At 44.4% G+C, this 21,465-nt stretch overlaps 1 protein-coding gene across 1 annotated transcript in view; it reads left to right on the top strand.

Moving 5' to 3' along the window:
• LOC311223079 (transmembrane protein 132C) overlaps positions 1-21,465 on the top strand; it is a gene marked incomplete at both ends in the record, with an annotated part of 432,169 nt that overhangs the window by 406,620 nt on the left and 4,084 nt on the right. Inside the window, 2 exons of the mRNA XM_084307811.1 lie at positions 353-626; positions 3,044-3,235. Coding sequence (XP_084163937.1) covers positions 353-626; positions 3,044-3,235 — 466 coding nt within the window. The remainder of the gene's footprint in view (positions 1-352; positions 627-3,043; positions 3,236-21,465) is intronic.

The raw sequence follows: 21,465 nt of genomic DNA, 5'->3' as shown, positions 1-21,465 counted from the left end.
TCTGGTCAACCAATAAGACACTGTTTTCTCACCATCTCAGCACTCTATCTGTATTTTAATAAAGATGTTTGTTGAAAAGAAACAAAGGGAAAAAATTCGGGGCTAAATTCAGTAATAACTGTAGAAATCGTGTGTAACCTTTTAAGCCTGGTTTCTCACATGGAAAGAGAATATTCCCGTTGAGACCGACTGAGCCCTCAGCCTCTGTGGGGGAGCTGAGTTGATTGATTCAGTAATCAAATTAGATTTGCTGCCAAGGGAGCTATCAGGAAAACTATTAAGTAAAGCCACACTCGTTTCTGACACAGGCTTCTAAGGCTCTGTTATTTGACTGTGTCGTTCCAATTGGCAGGTCTGCGCGGGACAGCGAGGATGAGGACGATGAAGACCGGCGAGGACGAAGCTGTACCCTGCAGTACCAGAACGCCATGGTCAGAGTGCTGACCCACTTTGTGGCCGAGTCAGCCGATCCCCGTGGTCAGCTGAGCTTCATGCTGGGCTCTGATTGGCAGGTGGATATCACAGAGCTAGTGTGGGACTTCCTGAAGGTAGAGGACCCACAGATTGCACAGCTGCTGGACGGGAGGATACTGGTGGGCCTGGACCTGGGGATGACTACCATCCAGGTAGGCTGCTCGAGTCACCTCACATTCACCTTCTGTGGCCGTGGAAATTCTGGAATGTCACGGAAGTGTATTTCAGACAGGAAAAAGAGAGTTACTTTGCAGGGGATCTACCAGAATGTATTTTACAATTTATTTCACACATTAGATGGTGGTTATCAGAGCCATTTGTATATGTTGCATGGCCACTTTCCCCCAGCCAGGCCAACTGTCATCGAAACTAGGCTGTTTCTGCCTTTAACCCTTTCACTACCACACTAACGAAGGTTAACCCTTTCACTACCACACTACAGACGGTTAACCGTCTGTAGTGTGGTAGTGACCGGGTTAACCTTATGTAGTGCGGTTGTGAACGGGTTAACCATTTGTCATGTGGTCGTGAAAGGGTTAACCTGCTGTATTGTAGCCGTGAAAGGGTTAACCCTTTGGTTAAAGCATTTCTGAGCTGTAAAAACAACATTAACAAGCCGGGTAGGAATTAAAACATTTAGGTCATTGAGGAGCTCTGACATAGTGATGGAAAAGCCAAGATTTGTCAGACGGAAGCAACAGTTGCTATTGGAGGATAAAGAAAAGAGGGCAGGGTTTGAGATAGGTCACATCAGGGCCAGGGTGGGAGTTCCAGTGCTGTTTATTCCCAGGCATCATAACAACAGAATCCAGTCACCTCTTTCTTTGAGCTGAAGCAGTACGATAGTACTACCTCCGTTTGACCCGTTGACCTCCTTGTCACCCAGGGCAGTCAGTATGTCGTGTTGTGTTCCAGTGGGCCCATGGTGGTGCCTTGCTTTGGGCCGTGGTGACAGCGAATGGGTCCCTCAGACACCACAGACCTGTCCACGTCAGTCTCCTCAGGCTAACTGGATGAGTAGCAGTCTCTCCTAATGACATCTATGTGAGAGGGATCCTTCACTTGGCACTGTGGACTCATCCATCTGTCTGCCTGCAGACGTGCCCTCAACCTCCACAAACATCCATACCAGGGGAGGCCAGACGCTGCTGAATACTTCCAACAACACATAGATCAGAAAACCCCCTGTCTCATCCGGCACGAGTCTGGAGACCAAACACTGACAAGTCATGAATGGCTGTCAGAGAGACGCCCACTCCCACCTCACAGACAGGAGCAAGAGGAGGACGATCAAATAGATGATGTACAGAGACACACGGGGGAAACATCTCATTTATCTCTCTGAATGCTCCCATTCATTCTGACCGAATAGTATCAGTCTCTGTCTGTTCTCAGGCTAAACGTCCCGTTCAAAGAGCCAACACCACTGACATAAGCCTTGGTGCAGGGTTTTTTATGGGGCCACCTCCTTCAAAATGACAGATGATGTTAATTATGTTAATGCTGTACCATTGGTAGTGTGTATAGGCATCATTTACTATTTATTATATACTTGCTATTATTAGTTAACACAGCATATGTATGTATACCTATTATTCATAAGCACATTTCACAACTGTTAAGGTTTGTTTTTCCACCACACCAGAGTCACGATGCTCTGGATTCTAGCTTTGGAAAAGAGGTGTGAATCTAAAATTATTTATAAAAATCCGGGAGATCACAAGAACAACAAAATGTGAATTGTGTTTTTTTTTTTTTTCACATCTGAGGGGGTTGTTTTCCAAACACATATTGAAATGACACTTTGACACATTCCTTAGGGAGGCTCCGTGACAGCTAGTTGAGGCATTGTTTGATACTGTATCTACTCAGCTTGAGCATATAAATATAAAGGGTAGCGTTGGTGTATTTGGCATAATGCACAGGGGCTCATAAGCCTTTCGTATTGTTTGTGTGAAATGTTTTGAAAGACAGGCTCACCTTAAATCACCTCAATAATCATAAAGAGATGGTAGTTGGAGGGGAATGTTGTTTAGGAAAATAAAATAAATAAATATTCTCTCTAGTCACTCGTTTCTTTCAGAATGTCTTTGATGCCACTGCCATAATCTGGGATAATCCTAGGGGTTTTTTCTTCACCCTCTCTCTCTCTCTCTCTCTCTCTCTCTCTCTCTCTCTCTCTCTCTCTCTCTCTCTCTCTCTCTCTCTCTCTCTCTCTCTCTCTCTCTCTCTCTCTCTCTCTCTCTCTCTCTCTCTCTCTCTCTCTCTCTCTCTCTCTCTCTCTCTCTCTCTCTCTCTCTCTCTCTCTCTCTCTAATATTGTCTCTCTTTCTCTCTCAGAAGTGTTGTGGGCTGGGTTTATTTTTAAATGTGTAGGCGATTTTTAAGTTTGTTGTGCTTATGTTTTTAAGTAACATCAAAAGTCAAAGTCTCTCTCTCTACCCCCCTCTCTCTCTTTCTTTCTCCCTCCCTCCCCCTTCTCTTTCTCTCTCTCCCTCCCTCTCCCTCTGTCTCTCTCCCTCTTTCATTCTCTCTTTCTCTCCCTCCCCCTCTCTCTCTGCCTGCCACAGGTGTTGTCACCCTTATCAGATTCCATCCTGGCAGAGAAGACCATTACAGTGGTGGATGACAAAGTGACCATCACTGAGTTGGGGGTCCAGCTGGTCACAGGCCTCTCTCTGTCCCTGCAGCTCAGCCCAGGCAGCAACAGGGCCATCCTGGCTACAGCCACCACACAGGAGGTGCTACAGAGACCCAAACAGGTCAGGACACCCGAATGAGATACAGCAAACAGCACTACATGGCAATGACTGGCTAATAAGAACATACAAATAAATTGATAATACAATTTTTTATCTCTAGTGTATAATCTACACAGTCCTCATTCACAACACTGTAATCAACACAGTCCTCATTCACAACACTAATCAACACAGTCCTCATTCACAACACTAATCAACACAGTCCTCATTCACAACACTAATCAACACAGTCCTCATTCACAACACTAATCAACACAGTCCTCATTCACAACACTAATCAACACAGTCCTCATTCACAACACTAATCAACACAGTCCTCATTCACAACACTGTAATCAACACAGTCCTCATTCACAACACTAATCAACACAGTCCTCATTCACAACACTAATCAACACAGTCCGCATTCACAACACTAATCAACACAGTCCGCATTCACAACACTGTAATCAACACAGTCCTCATTCACAACACTAATCAACACAGTCCTCATTCACAACACTGTAATCAACACAGTCCTCATTCACAACACTGTAATCAACACAGTCCTCATTCACAACACTGTAATCAACACAGTCCTCATTCACAACACTAATCAACACAGTCCTCATTCACAACACTAATCAACACAGTCCGCATTCACAACACTAATCAACACAGTCCGCATTCACAACACTAATCAACACAGTCCTCATTCACAACACTAATCAACACAGTCCTCATTCACAACACTGTAATCAACACAGTCCTCATTCACAACACTAATCAACACAGTCCTCATTCACAACACTAATCAACACAGTCCTCATTCACAACACTGTAATCAACACAGTCCTCATTCACAACACTAATCAACACAGTCCTCATTCACAACACTGTAATCAACACAGTCCTCATTCACAACACTAATCAACACAGTCCTCATTCACAACACTAATCAACACAGTCCTCATTCACAACATTAATCAACACAGTCCTCATTCACAACACTAATCAACACAGTCCTCATTCACAACACTAATCAACACAGTCCTCATTCACAACATTAATCAACACAGTCCTCATTCACAACACTAATCAACACAGTCCTCATTCACAACACTAATCAACACAGTCCTCATTCACACACTAATCAACACAGTCCTCATTCACAACACTAATCAACACAGTCCTCATTCACAACACTAATCAACACAGTCCGCATTCACAACACTAATCAACACAGTCCTCATTCACAACACTAATCAACACAGTCCTCATTCACAACACTGTAATCAACACAGTCCTCATTCACAACACTAATCAACACAGTCCTCATTCACAACACTAATCAACACAGTCCTCATTCACAACACTGTAATCAACAGTCCTCATTCACAACACTAATCAACACAGTCCTCATTCACAACACTGTAATCAACACAGTCCTCATTCACAACACTAATCAACACAGTCCTCATTCACAACACTAATCAACACAGTCCTCATTCACAACATTAATCAACACAGTCCTCATTCACAACACTGTAATCAACAGTCCTCATTCACAACACTAATCAACACAGTCCTCATTCACAACACTGTAATCAACACAGTCCTCATTCACAACACTAATCAACACAGTCCTCATTCACAACACTAATCAACACAGTCCTCATTCACAACATTAATCAACACAGTCCTCATTCACAACACTAATCAACACAGTCCTCATTCACAACACTAATCAACACAGTCCTCATTCACAACACTAATCAACACAGTCCTCATTCACAACATTAATCAACACAGTCCTCATTCACAACACTAATCAACACAGTCCTCATTCACAACACTAATCAACACAGTCCTCATTCACAACACATAACCACCTCAGGCACAACACATAACCACCTCAGTCAGTCAGGCACCTAGATGCATGAAGCCCTGAGGGTCCAGAAAAAATATATATAATAAAATAACAAGAGATGAAAGAAGTCTAAACATAGGTACAAGCACAGGAACTGCTTAGTTACCACCTAGAGTATACCTAGCAACATATCTACAGGAATCAGCCGATATCTAAAGACGTAAACAAGGTTATAAATGGGGGCACATACTGTGTAGAGAGTATGGTTATACACTGTGATGTTGACGTAAGAGATGGGATCCTTTTTGAAATTGAAACCCAAATTGAGGAAATGTAATCATGCCCCGGGACCCAGGTTCATTCAACATGTAGCCAGTTTAGTTGTGTCATGTGAGGACCCAAAGGACAGGGCTCTGTGAACCATAATACAAAAAGAAAAGTCATTCCTTCACCCCCTGCTAGTACTCACATATTTTATTTATATTGGGTTTGACAGCTCTTTGATAAAAGAGAGTGGTTTATGTTCAGTATGTGCTGAAGCAAACCATATAATTCACAGAATTGATTACTATACTTTCCCAAAACAAGACTTCTTTTTAGCTTCCATTTCACACTATCATAAACATTGAGTGAACATTTTTGCAATGAAAGAAACAGTGTGTGTGTGTGCGCGCGTGTGTGCGTGCGAGCGTCTGTGTGTGTGTGTGTGTGTGTGTGTTGCGCGCGCGTGTGTGTGTGCGTGCGCGCGCGTGTGTGTGTGTGTGTGTTTCATTACCTGTTTGTGGACTAGCTAACTGATCCTTTACAACTACTGACAATTGATAGACTGACTGATGGGCCAATCTATCAAAGGGCTTTAGTTAACATTTTAACAACGACGACAACAACAACAACAGTTCAAAAATGTTTGGTAATTCTACATCTACATACCATCTGTTAAACCCTTTGAGATCCACATAGATCCATGTTGGTCTTTTTTTAGGGGGAGACAAGGAATCTTTAGGGGGAGATAGTACTGTAGGTAGTAGATGCCACATAGAAGTGGTGACATCATCTGAGAGCTGGAAACCTGAAGATTAATTTGAGATGCAGCCCAGCATTGTGTGTCAAGTTTGTCTAGTCATACATCTGTAATAAACGTTGTGTTTTGGTTAGGTGGTCATTACAATTTTGAAGGTTTAGCATTCATAAGGGCTTAGAACATTATGATGGATGGCAATTCCAATGATGGGATTCCAAGTTTGAGTTTGATACCATTTGTTACACATCTTTGCTTGATTTGGTGCAACATTTTTATTATTTAACCACTCGAGAATTGATAAACATGGTCAGAAATCCCTCCAAAATACCACATTAACTCATTGACTGCCACACTCTTTTCCCATCTTTACTCAATGGCGCCAGTGTTATTGACAATTTTCGCGATGTTTGCGGACCCATCGTGTGTTCTGTATTATAGTTATGGAGACAATAGTATGGCTCATTTGACAGGCATTGTGTATAGTCCAACACTGACAAACCAGTTCATTTATACATACTTTAGTTAGTGCGCTATTCCACGCTAAACATCGCCCCTAATCCGTATACTGCATCGCAAAAAACCACATGGTGTTTGCCCAAACCTGCATGGGTTTCCATAAAGTGGGCGTGTCTATAGAGGGGTGACTCATGGTCTCCATAGACCACTGCACTTCCGCGTTACATTGAAATCACGGAGGAGACAGCGCCGGGAGCAAATTAATGAATGTGGATGAGAGCCTTGATGTAAGTGGTTGCAGCTACGGCTGTGGGGGCGCTGGAGACATGATCGAATAGGTTTTTATGCGCCTGAATCTCCTGAACACGGCGTGACCCATTCCAAATCGATCGGAACTTAATCGGCCAAGATAAAGTCCCTTTTCAGCACCTACTCCCCATACGCATGCGCAGATAGCCAACAGATTCTGACGCCATCCGACGAGGCGCGAAACCGGGTTAGAATGTTCGTTGTGGGCGTGTCTATAGAGGGGTGACTTGTGGTCTCCATAAAGTGGGCGTGTCTATAAAGGGGTGACTCATGGTCTCCATAAGGTGGGCATGTCTATAGAGGGTGACTCATGGTATCCATAAAGTGGGCGTGTCTATAGAGGGTGACTCATGGTCTCCATAAAGTGGGCGTGTCTATAGAGGGGTGACTCATGGTCTCCATAAGGTGGGCGTGTCTATAGAGGGTATACTTGTTTTTGGCACAGAAAGAGTTAAGACACCAAGACCATGAGGAAAGCCATACATTCTCTGAATGCTCTAGTTTGTGATTGTAACGTTTCGTGAGGCTGTGATTATCCTAGAGGTCACAATAAGTAATTGTATACAATAAGGTCAATGACTGCATGGTTTTCCCCTCAGACTTCAGAGCATTATTTAGCCCCCTTACCGACAAGCTAGCATGACATGGTTGGTACCAATGGATACCTTAGGTTGTCTAGTCTCATATGATAACTGGCATCTAGCTACTTTGAACTAGCTTTAAAACCGAGCCGCTACAGCCTCTGACAGACTCTGAGCTGCTACTGCCTCTGACAACAGACTCTGAGCTGCTACCGCCTCTGACAACAGACTCTGAGCTGCTACCGCCTCTGACAACAGACTCTGAGCTGCTACAGCCTCTGACAACAGACTCTGAGCTGCTACCGCCTCTGACAACAGACTCTGAGCTGCTACAGCCTCTGACAGACTCTGAGCTGCTACAGCCTCTGACAACAGACTCTGAGCTGCTACAGCCTCTGACAACAGACTCTGAGCTGCTACCGCCTCTGACAACAGACTCTGAGCTGCTACTGCCTCTGACAACAGACTCTGAGCTGCTACAGCCTCTGACAACAGACTCTGAGCTGCTACAGCCTCTGACAACAGACTCTGAGCTGCTACAGCCTCTGACAACAGACTCTGAGCTGCTACCGCCTCTGACAACAGACTCTGAGCTGCTACCGCCTCTGACAACAGACTCTGAGCTGCTACCGCCTCTGACAACAGACTCTGAGCTGCTACAGCCTCTGACAACAGACTCTGAGCTGCTACAGCCTCTGACAACAGACTCTGAGCTGCTACAGCCTCTGACAACAGACTCTGAGCTGCTACCGCCTCTGACAGACAGTCCCACGTGTCTCGGAGGGTTAAAAAATGCACAGAGATTGAAAAACAAGATTTTCATTGTACTGAATCTTTAAATCCAAGCCTTGAAAGCTAGAGTGTGACGGAATACATTTCCTTGGGCGTGTAGTAGAAAGGGGGGTTTAATCTCTGAGCGTGCAAAAGCAACACGGCGAGTTCTGCACCAAAAATACGAGGCTGATCTCGAGCTGTTCTATCATCTTTTGCTTCCCATTTCTCATTTGCCCGCCCTCATTGTGGCCTCTTTGATCCGCGCCTCAGGCCCTCTCCCACTTTCTCTCTCTCTGGTCCTCTTCACTCCCCTCCACCGAGTGAGCAATGATGGTAAAGCTACTTTATCTGTCCCATCTCCATACTCTAACGTCTGGAGATAAGCAGTCCTCTGGTGTTGGTAATTAGCAGTGCTGGACTGCCGGAAGGATCACCCCCTGCGCCACACGGATTTGTCCTCTGGCAAATACTTTTTTTTTTTTTTTAATAAAAACAAGCAGATTGCCAAAGTGCTGCAAGAAAAGTAGCTACTTATGATGATCGTGTAATATATATTATGACAAATCCCCATTCGCATGAACAGTCTTTTATGTGACTATCTTTTCTCCCTATCTTTTAATCTCCTCCAAGAACATTGCAGCCGAGTTTAGGGAAATCGTGGTACTTAGATGACTAGCCTCCGACATTACACAGCGTGGTACCTATGTTCAGTACAGACCACTGACACGCTGTGCTTCTCCGTAAGTACGTTCATGGTGAATAGATGGCTGCATGAAGGGCTGTTATACTGTTGCATCGCTATGGTTACAGCTGGTTACAGTTCATGCCGAGACTGCAATGGAGGGAAGGAACGCATGGTTTCGGAGGTTGTAACGTTGTTGTTGCAGCGTTAGGTGAGCAGCCTTGGCTGATGACAGTGCTGGATTACCTTCTGTGTGTGTGTGTGTGTGTGTGTGTGTGTGTGTGTGTGTGTGTGTGTGTGTGTGTATATATATATATATATATATATATATATATATATATATATATATATATATATATATATATATATATATATATATACTTTTTTAATGAATAAATAATACATATATTTACATTTAGCTGATGCTTTTATCCAAAGCGACTTTTTGTACAACAAGTCAGCAGGCAGGGTACAACTATATCAGCTGAGTAACAATGTTCATCAAAGTGTTGAGTGCTACAGTGTAGGTTAGTATATTAGGACAAGTGCATGACAGTAAGGTTAGTTAGGGTTTTAATTATATATATATTTTTTAAGATATTGATTGAAGAAGTGTGTCTTTAGTCGATGACCAAAGATTGCACGGGTTTCGGCTGTCCTAACGGTGGTGGGAAGTACATTCCACCATTGTGGGGTAAGGACCGAGTATAGGTGGCTTCTCTTTGATGACCCTCCTGGAGCTTGGATAGGAGTAGGTCTGAGGCGGCCAGAAGATGCAGAGCGTAGGGGTCTTGAGGGAGTGTAGTTAGAGACCATTGACCAGAGGTAGGCGGGAGCCGTTCCCAGGTCGAGGGCCTTGAAGCGGATTCGTGCGGCAATGGGGAGCCAGTGCAGGTCCCTAAGAAGTGGGGTGACATGGGCTGACTTCGGTAGGTTTGAGGCGGGCCGCTGCATTCTGAATGAGTTGAAGAGGCTTGGTGGCAGTGGTCGGAAGGCCAGCAAGCAGTGCGTTGCAGTAGTCAAGGTTGGAGATGACTGTTGATTGGACGAGGAGTTGGGTGGCTTCTTTTGTCAGGAAGGGGCGGATCCTTCTGATGTTGCTCAGGAGGAATCTGCAGGTTCTGGTTGTTACTGCGATTGATTTGATTTGATTTTTGATTTTTATTTAGTACATACAATTTATACAATAGTATAAAAACAAGGGGTACAAGGATAACATGTGAAAGTCTGTCGACTTGTTTCCAACATGGTCCCAAGAAAAATACAATAAATCACAAAGAAAGAGTTAAGATAAAATAGATACAACAAGTAGATAAAATAGACAACACAATTTTCTAAGAGCCTCATTACAGCATGTCATGTTCCTGTTCTTCAAGAGTGGTGGCCAAGCACCCTCTGCAACCTATTGTTGCAGATGTCGCTTCACACCCCTCTTGAAGACAGCAATAGTGGGGGAGTTTTGGATGGCCCTGGGCAGAGAGTTCCACAGCCGGCAGGCTGTAGACAGAAAGCCATTCTGTGAATAGGAACCCTTTCTGAGCTGCTACAGCCTCTGACAACAGACTCTGAGCTGCTACCGCCTCTGACAACAGACTCTGAGCTGCTACTGCCTCTGACAACAGACTCTGAGCTGCTACAGCCTCTGACAACAGACTCTGAGCTGCTACAGCCTCTGACAACAGACTCTGAGCTGCTACAGCCTCTGACAACAGACTCTGAGCTGCTACCGCCTCTGACAACAGACTCTGAGCTGCTACCGCCTCTGACAACAGACTCTGAGCTGCTACCGCCTCTGACAACAGACTCTGAGCTGCTACAGCCTCTGACAACAGACTCTGAGCTGCTACAGCCTCTGACAACAGACTCTGAGCTGCTACAGCCTCTGACAACAGACTCTGAGCTGCTACCGCCTCTGACAGACAGTCCCACGTGTCTCGGAGGGTTAAAAAATGCACAGAGATTGAAAAACAAGATTTCCATTGTACTGAATCTTTAAATCCAAGCCTTGAAAGCTAGAGTGTGACGGAATACATTTCCTTGGGCGTGTAGTAGAAAGGGGGGTTTAATCTCTGAGCGTGCAAAAGCAACACGGCGAGTTCTGCACCAAAAATACGAGGCTGATCTCGAGCTGTTCTATCATCTTTTGCTTCCCATTTCTCATTTGCCCGCCCTCATTGTGGCCTCTTTGATCCGCGCCTCAGGCCCTCTCCCACTTTCTCTCTCTCTGGTCCTCTTCACTCCCCTCCACCGAGTGAGCAATGATGGTAAAGCTACTTTATCTGTCCCATCTCCATACTCTAACGTCTGGAGATAAGCAGTCCTCTGGTGTTGGTAATTAGCAGTGCTGGACTGCCGGAAGGATCACCCCCTGCGCCACACGGATTTGTCCTCTGGCAAATACTTTTTTTTTTTTTTTTAATAAAAACAAGCAGATTGCCAAAGTGCTGCAAGAAAAGTAGCTACTTATGATGATCGTGTAATATATATTATGACAAATCCCCATTCGCATGAACAGTCTTTTATGTGACTATCTTTTCTCCCTATCTTTTAATCTCCTCCAAGAACATTGCAGCCGAGTTTAGGGAAATCGTGGTACTTAGATGACTAGCCTCCGACATTACACAGCGTGGTACCTATGTTCAGTACAGACCACTGACACGCTGTGCTTCTCCGTAAGTACGTTCATGGTGAATAGATGGCTGCATGAAGGGCTGTTATACTGTTGCATCGCTATGGTTACAGCTGGTTACAGTGGGTGACAATATTGTCACAAGGAAAGATGAAATTACCTACCTGGGGTCCATCCTAGAGGCTAATCTCTCCTGTGACAAAATGGCATCCAATGTAATAAAAAAAGTCAACCAACGAACTCGATTCTTGTACCGGATCTCCTCTCTGGTAAACAAGAACACCCTGAAGACTCTGGCAGGAGCACTCATTCAGGGGTACTACGACTATGCTTGCACCTCATGGTACCAAAGCACCTCAAAGGCGCTAAAAACAAAATTACAAACATCTCAAAACAAACTGGTCAGACTACTGCTTGACCTTACTCCTAGAACCCACCTCACCCCTGCCCACTTCGACAACCTAGGATGGCTTAGAGTAGACGACAGAGTACAACAACTTGCAATGGGCCTGGTCTACAAGATACACTACACGACCAAGGTACCCATGTACATGTCAAAATACTTCCCAAAGGTCAGTGAATACCACGATCACAACACCAGAGGGAGCTCCACAAATCATGTCAAACCCAGATTCGGCTCAAATAAGGGACTAAACACGTTTCGCAATTATGCCACATCAATGTGGAACGCCCTACCCAAAGCTGTAAAGGAATGTGGATCACTACCCACTTTCAAAACCTCTCTCAAGGGACACCTACGGGAGACTGCAATCCAACACTGGCCCCTGTAAATATCCTAACCCAATCATTCCAACCCCCTCCAATGTACAGTCATTTACCTAGTATGGTTTTGTCAATAGTTCAATGTACAATTGTGTTTGTTTGTACAGTGTCTCCTCCCCCCCCCCCTCAATGTACAGTGTTACTTGTTTATACAGTATGCCCCCCGCCCCCCCCCCCCCCCCCCCAACCACCTCCAATGTAAATTACCCAGTATGGTTGTCAATATCCCAATGTACCCAACCCCCCCCACCCAACCTCCAATGTACAGTTTCTACGTCAAATGTATATACTCCCTTTTCTTGACTCCTTCTGTATCACAAACAGTACTGTATTTGCAAATCTGGTATGTCATAAATGTATAGATGTAGCAGTACTGACTATCTGTATGTCATGTATGTCATATATGTCTATATGAATTGAAAATGGGGGACCCTGATGGAAACAAGACAAACGTCTTTCTCAGGTCTGCATCCCCTTAACAATTGTATGTATTGAGCCGTACTGTATTGTACCCATTCTGCAATCTGTTAAATAAAGTTTTCATTCATTCATTCATTCATTCATTCATTCATTCATACAGTTCATGCCGAGACTGCAATGGAGGGAAGGAACGCATGGTTTCGGAGGTTGTAACGTTGTTGTTGCAGCGTTAGGTGAGCAGCCTTGGCTGATGACAGTGCTGGATTACCTTCTGTGTGTGTGTGTGTGTGTGTGTGTGTGTGTGTGTGTGTGTGTGTGTGTGTGTGTTATATATATATATATATATATATATATATATATATACTTTTTTAATGAATAAATAATACATATATTTACATTTAGCTGATGCTTTTATCCAAAGCGACTTTTTGTACAACAAGTCAGCAGGCAGGGTACAACTATATCAGCTGAGTAACAATGTTCATCAAAGTGTTGAGTGCTACAGTGTAGGTTAGTATATTAGGACAAGTGCATGACAGTAAGGTTAGTTAGGGTTTTAATTATATATATATTTTTTAAGATATTGATTGAAGAAGTGTGTCTTTAGTCGATGACCAAAGATTGCACGGGTTTCGGCTGTCCTAACGGTGGTGGGAAGTACATTCCACCATTGTGGGGTAAGGACCGAGTATAGGTGGCTTCTCTTTGATGACCCTCCTGGAGCTTGGATAGGAGTAGGTCTGAGGCGGCCAGAAGATGCAGAGCGTAGGGGTCTTGAGGGAGTGTAGTTAGAGACCATTGACCAGAGGTAGGCGGGAGCCGTTCCCAGGTCGAGGGCCTTGAAGCGGATTCGTGCGGCAATGGGGAGCCAGTGCAGGTCCCTAAGAAGTGGGGTGACATGGGCTGACTTCGGTAGGTTTGAGGCGGGCCGCTGCATTCTGAATGAGTTGAAGAGGCTTGGTGGCAGTGGTCGGAAGGCCAGCAAGCAGTGCGTTGCAGTAGTCAAGGTTGGAGATGACTGTTGATTGGACGAGGAGTTGGGTGGCTTCTTTTGTCAGGAAGGGGCGGATCCTTCTGATGTTGCTCAGGAGGAATCTGCAGGTTCTGGTTGTTACTGCGATTGATTTGATTTGATTTTTGATTTTTATTTAGTACATACAATTTATACAATAGTATAAAAACAAGGGGTACAAGGATAACATGTGAAAGTCTGTCGACTTGTTTCCAACATGGTCCCAAGAAAAATACAATAAATCACAAAGAAAGAGTTAAGATAAAATAGATACAACAAGTAGATAAAATAGACAACACAATTTTCTAAGAGCCTCATTACAGCATGTCATGTTCCTGTTCTTCAAGAGTGGTGGCCAAGCACCCTCTGCAACCTATTGTTGCAGATGTCGCTTCACACCCCTCTTGAAGACAGCAATAGTGGGGGAGTTTTGGATGGCCCTGGGCAGAGAGTTCCACAGCCGGCAGGCTGTAGACAGAAAGCCATTCTGTGAATAGGAACCCTTTCTGAGCTGCTACAGCCTCTGACAACAGACTCTGAGCTGCTACCGCCTCTGACAACAGACTCTGAGCTGCTACTGCCTCTGACAACAGACTCTGAGCTGCTACAGCCTCTGACAACAGACTCTGAGCTGCTACAGCCTCTGACAACAGACTCTGAGCTGCTACAGCCTCTGACAACAGACTCTGAGCTGCTACCGCCTCTGACAACAGACTCTGAGCTGCTACCGCCTCTGACAACAGACTCTGAGCTGCTACCGCCTCTGACAACAGACTCTGAGCTGCTACAGCCTCTGACAACAGACTCTGAGCTGCTACAGCCTCTGACAACAGACTCTGAGCTGCTACAGCCTCTGACAACAGACTCTGAGCTGCTACCGCCTCTGACAGACAGTCCCACGTGTCTCGGAGGGTTAAAAAATGCACAGAGATTGAAAAACAAGATTTTCATTGTACTGAATCTTTAAATCCAAGCCTTGAAAGCTAGAGTGTGACGGAATACATTTCCTTGGGCGTGTAGTAGAAAGGGGGGTTTAATCTCTGAGCGTGCAAAAGCAACACGGCGAGTTCTGCACCAAAAATACGAGGCTGATCTCGAGCTGTTCTATCATCTTTTGCTTCCCATTTCTCATTTGCCCGCCCTCATTGTGGCCTCTTTGATCCGCGCCTCAGGCCCTCTCCCACTTTCTCTCTCTCTGGTCCTCTTCACTCCCCTCCACTGAGTGAGCAATGATGGTAAAGCTACTTTATCTGTCCCATCTCCATACTCTAACGTCTGGAGATAAGCAGTCCTCTGGTGTTGGTAATTAGCAGTGCTGGACTGCCGGAAGGATCACCCCCTGCGCCACACGGATTTGTCCTCTGGCAAATACTTTTTTTTTTTTTTTAATAAAAACAAGCAGATTGCCAAAGTGCTGCAAGAAAAGTAGCTACTTATGATGATCGTGTAATATATATTATGACAAATCCCCATTCGCATGAACAGTCTTTTATGTGACTATCTTTTCTCCCTATCTTTTAATCTCCTCCAAGAACATTGCAGCCGAGTTTAGGGAAATCGTGGTACTTAGATGACTAGCCTCCGACATTACACAGCGTGGTACCTATGTTCAGTACAGACCACTGACACGCTGTGCTTCTCCGTAAGTACGTTCATGGTGAATAGATGGCTGCATGAAGGGCTGTTATACTGTTGCATCGCTATGGTTACAGCTGGTTACAGTTCATGCCGAGACTGCAATGGAGGGAAGGAACGCATGGTTTCGGAGGTTGTAACGTTGTTGTTGCAGCGTTAGGTGAGCAGCCTTGGCTGATGACAGTGCTGGATTACCTTCTGTGTGTGTGTGTGTGTGTGTGTGTGTGTGTGTGTGTGTGTGTGTGTGTGTGTGTGTGTGTATATATATATATATATATATATATATATATATATATATATATATATATATATATATATATATATATATATACTTTTTTAATGAATAAATAATACATATATTTACATTTAGCTGATGCTTTTATCCAAAGCGACTTTTTGTACAACAAGTCAGCAGGCAGGGTACAACTATATCAGCTGAGTAACAATGTTCATCAAAGTGTTGAGTGCTACAGTGTAGGTTAGTATATTAGGACAAGTGCATGACAGTAAGGTTAGTTAGGGTTTTAATTATATATATATTTTTTAAGATATTGATTGAAGAAGTGTGTCTTTAGTCGATGACCAAAGATTGCACGGGTTTCGGCTGTCCTAACGGTGGTGGGAAGTACATTCCACCATTGTGGGGTAAGGACCGAGTATAGGTGGCTTCTCTTTGATGACCCTCCTGGAGCTTGGATAGGAGTAGGTCTGAGGCGGCCAGAAGATGCAGAGCGTAGGGGTCTTGAGGGAGTGTAGTTAGAGACCATTGACCAGAGGTAGGCGGGAGCCGTTCCCAGGTCGAGGGCCTTGAAGCGGATTCGTGCGGCAATGGGGAGCCAGTGCAGGTCCCTAAGAAGTGGGGTGACATGGGCTGACTTCGGTAGGTTTGAGGCGGGCCGCTGCATTCTGAATGAGTTGAAGAGGCTTGGTGGCAGTGGTCGGAAGGCCAGCAAGCAGTGCGTTGCAGTAGTCAAGGTTGGAGATGACTGTTGATTGGACGAGGAGTTGGGTGGCTTCTTTTGTCAGGAAGGGGCGGATCCTTCTGATGTTGCTCAGGAGGAATCTGCAGGTTCTGGTTGTTACTGCGATTGATTTGATTTGATTTTTGATTTTTATTTAGTACATACAATTTATACAATAGTATAAAAACAAGGGGTACAAGGATAACATGTGAAAGTCTGTCGACTTGTTTCCAACATGGTCCCAAGAAAAATACAATAAATCACAAAGAAAGAGTTAAGATAAAATAGATACAACAAGTAGATAAAATAGACAACACAATTTTCTAAGAGCCTCATTACAGCATGTCATGTTCCTGTTCTTCAAGAGTGGTGGCCAAGCACCCTCTGCAACCTATTGTTGCAGATGTCGCTTCACACCCCTCTTGAAGACAGCAATAGTGGGGGAGTTTTGGATGGCCCTGGGCAGAGAGTTCCACAGCCGGCAGGCTGTAGACAGAAAGCCATTCTGTGAATAGGAACCCTTTCTAGGCTCATAAACTGAGAGCTGTCCAGACCGTAACTGTCGTCCGTGGACCTGGCCACGCAGGACAATACGAGAGCATAAATATCTGGGGGCAGATCCATTTAACATTTTATACATATGTCCCAGTTTCAGAAAGGAGACCCTCTGCTCCACAGGGAGCCATCCCACCTCATTGAAGTGACATGGCTCAATATGGGTTCGAGGTGGCAGATTTAGGACCAATCGTATGGTCTTATTTTGGCTGGTTTGTAGCCTGTGTTTACTTTTCACTGTAACACCACTATACCAGTACGTACTTGCATAGTCATATTGGCTGAGGATCATGCAGTTGGCAAGCAGTTTCATAGTTTCCAGTGATAAGAACCTCTTTTTTCTGTGCAAAAATTTCACCCTTGTGTTAACTTTTTTGATCACCTTCAGGGCCATTGTTTTCCCTGAGAGTGTTTGGTCGAGGTCTGCACCTAGGTATTTAACACAGTCTCTAGACTCGACACTGAAGCCATTACAGCTTATCTCAAGTCGGGAACATTCCTTTAATTTATGTTTTGAGCTGAATAGAATTGACTCAGTTTTTCCAAGGTGAATAGATAATCTGTTGTCAACTAACCATTTGTGAAGGCTTTCCAACTCCCTACTGAGACCGGCTTGTATTTCTGCCATGTCGTCTCCAGACACCAGAAGTGCTGAGTCGTCAGCATACAGTAGGAGTCTGCAGGATACTGCAGACACCATGTCATTAACATATAGTGAAAATAGCACTGGAGCAAGGATGCTGCCTTGCGGCACCCCACATGTTATTTCATTATATGAAGATGCGACACCATTTATGTTCACAACCTGGGTCCTCCCAGTCAAGTACGACCTGAACCATCTCACCGACCCATCGTCCATCCCACAGGCTTTGAGCTTCTCAAGCAGGATCTGATGGTCAACAGTATCAAACGCTTTCTGCAGGTCAATCAGAACCATGCCAGTTCGTTTGCCACAGTCCATCTGGGTTCGAATATGGTCAGTGAGATCAATCAGGCAAGCATCCGTAGAATACCCAGGGCGAAAGCCAGACTGGAATTGATAAAGGAGATCTGTCTGTTTAAGAAAATCTGATATTTGATTAAATATGACCTTCTCAAGAACTTTGGAGATGACGCTGAGGATAGAAACTGGATGATAGTTTCCCTCGTTTGTCCTATCTCCTTTTTTGTGTAGTGGAACCACTCTGGCACATTTTAAGTCATCGGGTACGATACCCTGTTTCAGTGATAGGTTGATGATATGTGTTAGAGGTTCACTAATCTGGTTTGCTCCGTCTTTGATAAACCTCACTGGTAAGCCATCTATTCCAGTAGCTTTATCCTTGTCTAGGGTATTGATCGTTTTTTCTACCAGGGCCATGTCCACTGGTTGTAATTTGAAGGAATCCTGTGCAACCTTATCTGAATAATAATTAAATACATGACTACTACCAAACTGTCCAGTGGGTTCGGGTAACTTCTTCACAAGTGTTGATGCCACTGTAGTGAAAAAATCATTGAATTTTTGGGCCACCCTTGCACTGTCAAAGCAAATTTCATTATCAATATCCAACCCAATCTTTGAAGAAGCTGAACAATTGTTTCTAATGGGAGCCCCCAGATTTTTTAGAGTTTGTTGGGGGAGTTTTTCACTTCTTGGAATTTTGTTTTGTAGTATTCTATTTTGGCCTTTTTTACCAGGCTGGTTACTCTATTTCGCATGTGTCGATACTCATCGAATAGAGCGCTATCGCCGCATTTTCTAAATGTTGCCAGCGTTTTGTCTCTTAACCGAATTTGTTCTAAGATGTCTGAATCCATCCAGGGTTTGGAACGTTGTTTGACTCTGACAAGCCTGATGGGGCATACTTTGTCTAAAACCGATAGAAATATTTCTTTAAAAATTATCCAAGCCTCCTGAGCTTTGTCGCACTCTGTAACCTGACTCCAGTCTTCAGACTGCAATAGTTGTTGGAAATTTTCCAGGTTGTACTTTTTCATTGACCTGATCCTAACCGTGCTGTGTTTGCCTATCTGGCTGTGACAGATCTTTCTTGTGCAGTATGTGACAAAATGGTCACTGATTCCTAAAGGTAGCACCCCAGATTGACATATTTTTTCTTTGTCAGATGACAAGATCAGGTCAATGATAGATGCTAGTCTTAGTAATTCTGGTAAAATCATCAATCAATTGTGTAAAATCAAAAACTGAGCAAAAATTCATAAAATCTGCAAGTAGACCATTGTTTAAATGACTAGTTGGATGGACATTACAGTTAAAATCACCAGTGACAATAACCTCTTGATCTAGAAAACGGTCTGCATTTGCACAGGACTTCTCGAGAAGATGAAAAAAAAATTAGCATTTCGGGGGTCGATAGCAACAACCGACCAGAATAGGTTGTGATTTTGGTAGCAGTATATCGATCCAGACTGTTTCTAAGTCATCTCTATATAAATCATGCCTGGGGTTGAATGCAATATCGGCACGTATGTAGAGGCAGACCCCACCTCCTTCCCTATTTCGGTCATTCCTAGTCACAACAAATCCAGGTATTTCAATTTCATTGTCCGGTACACTATCATCAAGCCAACTTTCAGTTATTGCAATCACAGATGCCTTTGTTTTCGTTGCTAGTATTTGCACTTCAGATAGTTTTGGTATCAGGCTGCGTGCATTCAGATGAATGATATGCAAACCCTTTTTGTTAAAGTGTTCAAAAGGATCATTTTGGGTTGTTGAGGATGGTGAGACCTGGCCTGGACTTGTAGGTCTATTGGAGGCTGAACAGTCCTCTGTGAACAGATTATCATTAAAAAAATGAATCACTGAACATGGGTAGTGTACACAGATTGCAAAACCACTTAAGATCTGATTTAGCTAAGTGGTTGTATTCTTTCACAGACATATTGATACATTTTGGGTGATACCAGTTATTGCAGTCATCACAGCATATACCTCTTTGTTTTGTTTGGATGTGCTTGTAACATGACCCACAAGTATCAATTGAAGGACCAGGGTTTGTTTGGATATCCCCACTTAAAACTAGGATCACAAACAGGCATTGCTGAACTGGATCAATGGAGTATTTGCTTAGTTTAACTTTTCGACCTGTAGGAAAGCATCTAGTATGTATACTGTCAAGGTGAGTGGAGAAGTTCACCTGGTTGCCAAGGACAACAGGGTCCCTCTCCATGACACTTGGTAGGAGCGGTCATTGAGGTATGATGTCAGCCATGTCAGCGCAGAGCAAGCCACTCCCATTCCTGCGAGGGACACAAGGAGGATCTGATGGTTGACTTTGTCGAAGGCTGCAGACAGGTCTAGGAGAATCAGGACAGAGGAAAGGCCTTTCGCTTTTGTGAAGTGAAGTGCCTCTGTGACCACAATGAGGGCCGTTTCTGTGGAGTGACCAGTCCTGAAGCCTGACTGATTAGGGTCTAGAATGTCATTCTTTAAGAGATAATCAGTAAGTTGGTTGGATACAGCACGTTTAAGTGTTTTAGAAAGGAAGGAGAGAAGAGAGACAGGACGATAGTTGTCTATGACGGTGGGGTTCATGGTTTTTCTTTTTATGAGCGGTGTGACTCTGGCTTGTTTTAGGGAGGTGGGGACCACCCCTGAGTTGAGGGAGGAGTTGATGGTTGCAGTTAGGAATGGGAGAATGTCTGGTGCTATGGTCTGGAGGAGTGGGGAGGGTAACTGGTCCAGCTGTCATGTAGTGGGACCGTTCGACGTTACCAGTGTCAGGGTCTTGGCGTCTGTAATGGGAGAGAAAGATGACAGAGTGAAGGATGAGGTTCTCGATTAAGTATTTGGAATGGGTGGGGGTTGGGAGAAGGAGCTGCGGATGTTCTCCACTTTTTCCTCAAAGAAGATCACAAAGTCTTTGGCAGAGAGAGATGAGGGGGGAGTGAGGAGGGAGGACATGGTAGCATGCAGTTTGCGAAGGTTCTTGGCAGAGGCCTCGATCCTATGGTGAAAGAAAGAAGCGTTGGCAGTAGTAATGGTTTTGGAGAAAGCTAACAAGAGGTTGTGATATGTGGCGATGTCAGCAGTGAGGTGTGACTTTCTATACTTCCTCTCTGCCGCTCTCAGGACCTGTCTTTGTTCTCTCACTGCATCCGTCAGCCATGGACTGGGTGGGGAACGGTGGACAGGTTTCTCAGCGAGGGGACAGAGCTTTTCGAAGGAGGTAGGGAGGGCCGAGAGGAGGGTGGAAGTTGCCGTATCTGGGGGGAGAGCAGAGAAGGTGTCACTCAAAGGTAGAGTGGCATCTTCTGGCAGAGAGCTTAGAAGCATGTCCAGCTCATCTGGGAAATGATCGAGTGGGCCTGGGGGGCGATAGAGAGTAACAATGGTGAGTTTTAATGGATTAGAGACGGCATGATATTCTAGAGAGGAGAGTGACATAGTTGGCAGTGATATTGCGTTTGTGGACAATGAGGGAGAGGTCATAGCTGTGTGAGAGAAGTTATAGTTTGTAGATCAGGCTGCAGGTGTTGACGAGTTATTGGGCAGTAATGAAGTCAGCTTTCCTGATGGCTGATTGACAATTCCATAAGCCTCCACGTACAGTGAC

This window comes from Notolepis coatsorum (genome assembly GCF_963971535.1).
Source record: "Notolepis coatsorum genome assembly, chromosome: 1".
Taxonomy (NCBI): domain Eukaryota; kingdom Metazoa; phylum Chordata; class Actinopteri; order Aulopiformes; family Paralepididae; genus Notolepis; species Notolepis coatsorum.
The sequence above is the reverse complement of the archived record's forward strand: the minus strand, read 5'-3'. Positions and strand labels throughout refer to the sequence as shown.